The sequence below is a fragment of the Aspergillus caelatus genome, assembly GCF_009193585.1.
Source record: "Aspergillus caelatus strain CBS 763.97 unplaced genomic scaffold BDV27scaffold_53, whole genome shotgun sequence".
NCBI lineage: Eukaryota > Fungi > Ascomycota > Eurotiomycetes > Eurotiales > Aspergillaceae > Aspergillus > Aspergillus caelatus.
The window spans coordinates 163873-172488 of NW_022475316.1; the positions used below are offsets into that span (position 1 = coordinate 163873).

Below are 8616 nucleotides of genomic sequence, written 5' to 3' on the forward strand. Positions count from 1 at the left end.
CAAGCCACCAGTACTACACGGGACGTTAGACCATACAGGGGATGGGGAGCCGATCAGTAGTAGCGCACCAGCAAAGCATATCGAAGGTAACCCGGCTTGTCCATAAACCAGGTCATTTGTTGTCCGAACCCGTACTTAGCACCAGCGAAAGTACAGATGGCAAACGCCAAGTTGAAGATCTAGAAGTGTTGCTATTGTTAGTCACGATCCATACTCGAATGATACCACAAGACCTACCATGGCCACCACCATTGTGGCATCATCCTTGCCGAATGCCCGCACAACACGCAACCGCACAAAACACCTCAGGCACATCGATATTAAAGATATTCCCACGGACACCGCGGTGGCGATGATGATCGATTCACTGCGATAGTTCATCTTAACGACGATATGGCGGCGCCTTGAATTGAGTGATGAGACACCAGAGAGGGGCTTTTCCTAGCCCACGTCTTATACGTGCATAGACCAACGACAAAACTGCAGTCCACGGAGACTTCAGAAGATAGTGCGATCGAGCGTCGGCCTTATGGAGGTTGTCGTTCAGTATAAGAAACGAATGTCTGAATGGTAATAACCCTGACTCAACCCTGGGGTTGGATCTCAATTAAGCTCGATGCAGGAACAAAGCAAGAAGGCTGTCTAGTCGCCATGTGGGCAGAGACAAGTAACCATAAAGTGGGAAAGGGCGTCGCTTCCCTATTACTGGGCAGAGCCCTGTATAATGATCTGCAGGTATTTAAGGTTTTTTTTTTTTATTGGGCCTGCCCGGTAATTGGGTTTGGTGGGCTCCATGACTAGCATTGGGTTCAAGTATACACAGTAAACCATGGTTTGGCACAACCATTGGCGGATATCTCAGGCATGAACCACTAGTCAGTAATTCGGCACACATATTACCGGCGTCGAAACTCAATCAGGACAACTGATACAGATGTGGAGCACAGTGTGTGCCGGTAGACAGCAAAATCGGAGAAGTTCCGCCACCGGAGATGAGTGACAGGGCAGTTACAAGGCATGGTGTAATTTGACATTGCATGCAACATATGAAAATCATTATGCCAAGTGACTACTTTTTGGTCTGCGATAGAAGGCAAACTGTATTGGCCATCAATGACTTCAAACTTGAGGACTTGAAAAGCTTAGTACTGACTAATTATCAGATAGTGAGCGCACATGCCGGAAAGCCATGCGAGATCCACGCTCGGCCTCCACCTGCCCGGAATATCAAGGAGCTAGGGCAGCAGATCCCCCCTTTTGGCTTTTGGAACATGAATAACACGAACCAGATGGAGACGGTGCCCCTTATGTGTTCCTGTATATAAAGACTGGTCAAGGAACGTGCACGGTACCCCAAAAAAGCGAATTATGCTATAAGATCGACCACTATCGAAAGTCAGTGATGTAATGAAGTGGTTCATTTTGCCTTCGCCCGAAAAATAGAGTATGGCTCACGTGGCTACGCTAACTGCCAATAGTCTAGAACCGGGGCAAGGGAAGATCACATGTACAAAGTCAAATCGATTTGATTGAGTACCAACGATTAATGCTGCCAGTTCCATATCACAGCGGCAGAATAGCACCACTTCCAACTGCCGAATCTTCCTTGCCCTTGGTAGTTTTCCACTTCATGGCATCTTCCTGACTAAGTCCAGTTTCCCTTCTTCTAATCCTCCCCTCACTTTCACCTCTCCGCAGCCGCGCAATCTACTCCTCAGGGACCTATTTTGTGTCGATCGGGCTCTCTACGAACCCCTTACACTGCAATAAACGGGATTGCTTTGTCAGGGACAGCAAAGTCATCCACCGAAGCCTCAAGCATGTTGCTATCTAGATCGCGGTAGGAACTGCTAGCCGACCGACCAAGATTAACACTTCACAAAGGCTCAATTTCGAGATAATTCCGTTGTTAATATGCTCTGCCGGTGTCTTTCCGAATTTCGAACGTGATAACAACATGCTCGAGCGCGTTCAAAGATTTCCAGGACCACAGGCCATACCTTGAGAAGTGCAGTCAAGTGGTTCAACGTTATAAATGGGCAAGATCATCCTCTTAAGATATCTGGTCCCTAAATAATATTTAGATGATCCGGCCAGATGGCCCACGCCTTCATTTGTAGAGCATAGGATCCTTCGGCCGGTGATTGAATCTTGTTTCTGGACGATCAAGTGACTATTCTGGTACATGTATGTCTGGTTAACGATCCTAAAGTGAATTATTCAATAGGTCCTATCGCATACTCGGGGTCTTGCGCTGTTTTTGTGTGCTTGCTGCTTTTCACATACTGCTCTGCCTCGAATAAATACCAGGGCAAATATCAAAAAGTCTTGTGAGTATGTGGCATTCTGACAACCTACAATCCAACAAGCATCTGCATCGGGTGCCTTCCATTCAATGGGTGCCTCGTCGGCCATCAGCATTGTGTTATGGATCGATTCAGAGCTTTCTCCCACCAGTTTGAGTTTCGTATCTTTGAGAGCACAGTCCCAACTGAGGGCATATAGCCTCAGATCCAGGTATCGAAACCGACGGTTCCTAGAGAAACATATATAATGGGGATTCTCCGACACTGTTGGGTCGAATTCTGAATTGATCTGCGTGTCTCCCTCAGCATATATTTCCAAATCTTACCATATATCGATCGAACCTGTATATAGACAGAAGCTAACAGGGCGCGCAGTACACGGGTATTCAAGCAGTTATGCAGAGAGAGCAGGGTACCTCGAAGCCCTTTGTTTCTCTAGAGCTGTCTGTTAGTCCAGCACTGCCCGTGTCTGGCTTTCCACATTTGATATTTTGCTATACTAGAGGCTTACGATCTAATATACTGTGTGAAAACGAGACATGGCTCCATCACGTCGTCGAATACGTTCGAGACGTGGCAGGATTGAGCTTTAGGGCTTGTTCGGAGCGAATATTGAACTTGTGTCCGAGCAAGATTCCTCACTTGACCAAGAAAAATAAGTTCCATTCGTAGAAAACCCCGAAGACACTTCGGCACTACAATCTAAATGCGTGGTCACACTGTCATTGAAGTACTGATCGCATCGGGACAAAAGATATTATTACTCGATTCGACGGTATAGCATGCTCTCAGCCATGGCAGGACAACTATTTCTTGCAGCGCGAAACTACAACTAGTAAAGCCCTATAGTCCCCCGTCCTCTTCAAATATATTCTTGACAAGAGAGATCTCCGCAAGGAATAACCTCCCACCCCGTTAATTCTACAGAGAGAAAACAATAACCGCTAGCTACAAAACAAACCATCAAACACAAATACATCACCAACAACACTACTATAACACAATAGAAAGCAATCACACCCTCCCAGAATATATACATATAAATCCCCCCACCCCACCCAAAAAAAAAAAATAAAAATAAAATCCCTACCAGAATAAAACTCGTATTCCACCAAGCTAACACAAACCACAGACCCTATAACAACAACCAATATAGCCCTACCTACCTAAGCCAGCCCCACGCGCTTTCCCCAAAGTCAAAGCTAGCTAAAATTTCCTAGCCTCATCCACCCGCCCATCGATCTGTCTACCGAATACGAGCCCATCCAAAACAAGTTAGTCCGGGCCCTTGTTTTTTTCCCCATGCATCATGCCGATCATCATCATCATCATCTCGGTGATGGCAGGGTGTCTGTATCTCGTTTTCCTCGAATTTTCATTCGAGGAAGGGAAAGGTAAACTTCCTTGTTGTTTGGGTTAGAGTTTTGGGGGTGGTTGGTGGGTTATCTATATATATCTTTTAACTTTTGTTTTCAAGATCTTGGGGTCTGGGGGGTTTGTATGCAGCGGTTCTGTATCTATGGGACCTGGTATTTTATCTATTTTATGTGCTGGTATATGTGTAGATGTGTTTGGATGGTGGGTATGGAGGCAACTGTCTTGTTCCGTGTGTCTGGGGTGGCTTGCTTGTCTGTATGCCTCTACATAAGAGTAAGTTATTTGGTACTATTTGCTTGAGGAGGTAGGGTTTGGGGGATCGGCGGGTACAGTACTGTACAGTGTACGTTCCTGAGGTCCTTACTTGAGATTTAAACTAAATATGCGGGCTTCTAAATATATCCCGACCTCGTGGTATTGACGTCGATGATCATCCTTTCCTGTTAACCACTTCGTGCAGGTACGTACTGTACAGGTCAAGTTCTGTAGGTTGCCGATCAGATCCAGTCGCATGAAACTCGACCGTTTCATGATCGCATGCCTCCCTTGATGGCTTCGTTTCGTCTCGTTGCTATTAATAGATGACCTGGTGAAACCTTACAGAATGGAGTAAGATGATCGGGGATAGTTTGTCATTTCATTATACACGTTAATTATCTCAAAGTAAACGCCAAGCGGGTATATGATTTTGAATATCCATATCAATCCATGCTCTCATGTAGCCTCATTCTGTCCTGGTGTTCCTGTACCACTGTAACATATCGCAGGATTCGTAACGAATGTCAGCCATGCAAAATCCAAAATAATGTGCACAAAGTGCAACAATAGTAGAATGAAAACAACCCCCATCCAAAATACAAGAGTACCAGCCCTTCTATCCATCCAACCCCATGTGAGATCCAAGCTCAAGCCCATATGCTGTGTAAATAGAATGCAAGTTGGTTAAGGGTATATAAATTTTTTTTTTCTCTTTTCTCTTTTTTTCCTCCACTGGTTCTGTCGACCATCTTCCCACCTTCACGTGCAGATACTTCCAGTCCAGCACGGCTCCGCAGTACTATATCCTCCCACGATCTGTTGAGGCTCGCCGTAGAGATCCACATTCAGTCCGACGGTTCCGTCCACTCGAGATAGCTCCCCGCACACCATATCATCCACATATGGTGGTGGATAGGTGGGCGACTGATGAAGCGAGCCGGCATGGCTGTATTCACATAGTTCTTCTCGTGGGTCTGAGAGCAAACTTGGAGACGGTGGGTAAAGACTCTGCACGCCTGGTGCTGTGACGTAGGTACCATTTACATCGAATGGAGAGCTAGCGACCGTCACAGCTGGTGGAGACTGGAGCGGCGGGGTGTAAGGTGCGCATGTAGCGGTAGAGGAAGGGGAGGATGATGATGCTAGAGTATAATCTTGCATAGTATGGTAAGGGCTCGCAGGAGACGGGGAGTAGTCGAGTGAGGTCCGTGGCGACCACTGAAGTCGGCTTTTATATTGGGCAACGATATGTCGGGGTAATTCCATGATAGTCGAGGCTAACTGGAGATCTGGGTTGTATGGCTCCGACATGCTTCTAGTAATAATGATTCGATAAATGTCTTCGATGGGGCCGACGGATAGCGGGCCGAGGTATGCGCCTCCCAGGTCAGGGAATAAACTATCCAGAACCACGCCAATACCGAAGAATTGAGCAAGAATGGCAAGGGCTCCGAGATCTGCGTCTCCGCCTCGGAGCATGGCGGGGGGAAGCCAAAAGAGCCATCTTCGCAGGGGCTGCATGCGCTCAAAGGCCTGTTCCGGGGTCAGGGACAGAAGATCTCGCCTGAAATGGCTTACGAATTCAAGGAGTTCTCCGATCCGACGGTAGTGTTCGGGGTTGTGAGCCACGCGCTTCTGGACGTTCTGAAGGGCAATGGTCGTTTGGTCGAGGCTAACAAGGTCCTCGTCCTGGAACTGGTAGCCCGTCATCATTGGCGTATTAGTACATCCCAAATACCGTTGGTTCTCCAGGTACATGGCTAGTTCGGATTCGTGTTTCCAGATCGGATGCATTGAGTTCAGGACGGTTGTGAGTCCCTGTTGCAGGGACGCCCAGCTATGCCTAGAAAGCTGTTAGTATTACGCGGAACCGGGTTCGTAGAACCACATACCATTCCGAAGCCTGCCAGGAAAGGAGGATGGAGGCTGCGAGGATAGCGTCACAGTTGCCTTTCGAGAAAGTACCGATAGCCTTGTGCAACCCCTGAATCGCAACCCCCCTGTGATGATAAGCGAGCTGCTTAGTTTCTTTATTTCGCGTGATCCAGGCCAAATGTGACGCTGATAAGGTAAGGATGGAACTCATGACAAAGTCATTCGTAATCGCTATATTGAGAAATCTGTCGGATATTAGTCCCCTCATTCACGAAACAAAACTCAGCCTCTGTGCTTACGTTGGCATCTTCTGCGCCCAGATCGTGGAGTTACTAAAGCCGCGACGATGTAGGTCGATGGACAATCCGATAATATGGTGGATTAAACGAAGATCGGTTCGCGAGAGTTTGCTCCAACAACTGCGTGGGTACTGTACCAGTTCTGGGAACGGAGGCACACCCGTGATGTGCCAATTCTTGATTTCCGTCTCGATTTCGGCGGACATGAGAAGATCGGGGATTTTGCGGGTGGTAGATGATTCGTCGTGGACGGTAGCGACATCCATGTAGTCGCAGCGACAGTTATGTTTGGTACAATTCCGGCTACACTGCCCGTCAGCCACAGCACATTTGCACAAGATGGCGATGTAGTAGATGCGTACCATTGTGGAAAACTCTCATCGCAACGAATGTGTCGTCTCTTACATGTTTTGCAACCGAAACGAGACTTGGTATGGCTCTTGCGAGGAGGACCACCACCGGGACCAGCCATATTGTCTGGATACTGGAAAGGCGCAAGACAATGCAATGGTCTCAATGGAAACAAACGGTGCTACCCCACTCGGCAGCTATAGGATGTGTAGAAGGCGTGGCACAACACAACAATGCGCAACAAGACAGTGGGCAAGGGTCGAATGACAACAAAGAGGTAGTCTCTTTTCGGGTTATGTCTCGAAAGGTAAATGGGGGAAGAGGGGAAGACAGAGGAGAGATGCAGGTATATAGCAGTAACTAATAGCCAAGCCTAGAGATGCAGACTCCAAAAATAACCTCGAGCCTCAGCCCCGGGTGGAGGAAGAAACGAGGAACGAGATGAAGAATGTCCGCACGTGGGGAATACGAGATAACGGCAAGGGAGGGGAATTGGGCTGTTTTATTTTGACGAATATTTTGACAGGAACAAGAGGAGTCAAAGGATTATAAGAGGTGGAGGGTTATAATTAAGTCACAGTCAGGGCCCGTAGTAGGCGAATAGTCCAGGAATGCATGCAGCCTCTCGAGCTGAGAGACCACTCATAATAAGGTAAGGAAAGGTTTAGATCAAACAGGAAAAGATAAAAAAAAAAAATTAAGAAAAAGAGGAAAAATAATTTAACCAAAGGGAAATAAAAAGAAAATGTTTAATTTAAATAAATAAAAAAAATTAAATAAAAAAAAGAAAGAAAGAAACTTAGGAAAGTAGGGGACTAGTCGAATCTCTGGGGATGCGTTCCAAACGCCACGAGACGGCAGGTCAGATGCTGATCTCCTGAGAATGTAGTAGTAATAAAAAAAAGTAAGAGAAGAAAAGAAAAAGAAAATACACACAATTCAAGGATACCTTCAGCAGATGATGTGGGGATGGGGAAAATTGAAAAGACAAGAGATGAGAGGTGGAGGGGAGAAGTATGGACTATAACCACAATAGGAGCCCGAAGGGAATTATTATTAGTAGTTGGATGGGTTAAAAACCGAGGATTCCTGAAAATCATGGTTTTGAGCCTCCTCCCGTCAATTTCCCTTTTGGATTTCTCGATTTAAAAAATTTAATTTAAAATGAAAGGGAAGAGAAAAATACAAAATAATCAATAGAAAAAGATATCGATAAAAAAAAAAAGTGAGGGAAAAAAAAAAAGGATAGGCAGGATTAACATGTATGGAGCAGATACAGTTAGCACCTAACTTAGTACCGACAGGGAATGTGAGGCCTGGATTAGCCCCCATTCATGGAGGGTTACTTTGGACGGCGGCGTGGCTGCCCATGAGTTTCATTAGTCACATTGTTCGGGCGAGGACCACATGGCAGCACCACCACCACCAGGATTAATTTATTCTAATTCTTCCCCCCCCCCTGGTAGTAAGTACTGCTACTAGTACTGTCTATTCCGGAAATTGCTAAGTCCCCTTCCTGCGGTCCCATCTCGAAAAGAACCGAAGGAATTCTTCCCCTTCCACTGCATTCCTCTGCTTCTACGTGCCCCCTCCATCGCAGGTTAATTTGGACCCAAATGAAAATAGTTGGGGCCAAAAGGTAATCAATCCCCGTAGTTTAAGTGGGTGGAACGCGAGTCACGCCAAGTCAGATTGCTGTAAGGATGTTGAGTCTAAGCCTCTCTACCAAATATGCTTGAACTCTAGTCACGGGAATCGTCCGATACCAAAAAGGAAAATATCTATGGGAAAAGGAAAATAAAGGTTCGGGGGGAAAATGATCAAAGAAAGAAAAGAAGCGAGCGCCAGACTGGGACGGAAGTAGAAACACCTTGGGTGTGGCGTGTCTAAGCATGTTCACGGTCCAGAAACCATAATGTAGACAACGGGAGCCAGGCCTCATCGTCCAAATCGATCCTCTGGGTGTCAAGTCTGGTTGTAGAATGGGGTAAGTCTGGACAGGGTCTGCGGAAATCAATTACCATAGCTTAGGTTAGGTTGACCCAAAGATTCAACCTGACGGATGGGGTTGGCCGACAAACTACTTGATTGGGCAAATATGTGGTGGGGGAGAAGTCTTTTTCTTGTTCTTTTTTTTTTTTTTTTTCCGT

At 46.5% G+C, this 8616-nt stretch overlaps 2 protein-coding genes across 2 annotated transcripts; both read right to left on the reverse strand.

Moving 5' to 3' along the window:
• Positions 1 to 4298: 4298 nt before the first annotated feature.
• BDV27DRAFT_125528 (putative C6 transcription factor RosA-like) lies at positions 4299 to 7189 on the reverse strand. The gene is made up of 4 exons (XM_032066350.1): positions 6478 to 7189; positions 6116 to 6418; positions 5834 to 6061; positions 4299 to 5784 (listed from the first exon to the last, which is right to left on the reverse strand). Exons 1-4 carry the CDS (start codon positions 6585 to 6587, stop codon positions 4701 to 4703), a joined length of 1725 nt encoding a protein of 574 aa, XP_031929424.1. The 5' UTR covers positions 6588 to 7189; the 3' UTR covers positions 4299 to 4700.
• BDV27DRAFT_125529 (uncharacterized protein) lies at positions 7145 to 7575 on the reverse strand. The gene has a single exon (XM_032066351.1). It carries the CDS (start codon positions 7564 to 7566, stop codon positions 7282 to 7284), a length of 285 nt encoding a protein of 94 aa, XP_031929425.1. The 5' UTR covers positions 7567 to 7575; the 3' UTR covers positions 7145 to 7281.
• Positions 7576 to 8616: the final 1041 nt, after the last annotated feature.

What these genes read in the sequence shown, in the direction of transcription:
- BDV27DRAFT_125528 (XM_032066350.1), bottom strand. Translation starts at nt 6,587, where the DNA reads ATGGCTGGTCCCGGTGGTGGTCCTCCTCGCAAGAGCCATACCAAGTCT. An exon ending in TGGGCGCAGAAGATGCCAAC is followed by an intron (nt 6,062 to 6,115) that starts GTAAGCACAGAG and finishes AATATCCGACAG; the next exon opens with ATTTCTCAATATAGCGATTA. An exon ending in TCCTGGCAGGCTTCGGAATG is followed by an intron (nt 5,785 to 5,833) that starts GTATGTGGTTCT and finishes ACAGCTTTCTAG; the next exon opens with GCATAGCTGGGCGTCCCTGC.
- BDV27DRAFT_125529 (XM_032066351.1), bottom strand. Translation starts at nt 7,566, where the DNA reads ATGATTTTCAGGAATCCTCGGTTTTTAACCCATCCAACTACTAATAAT.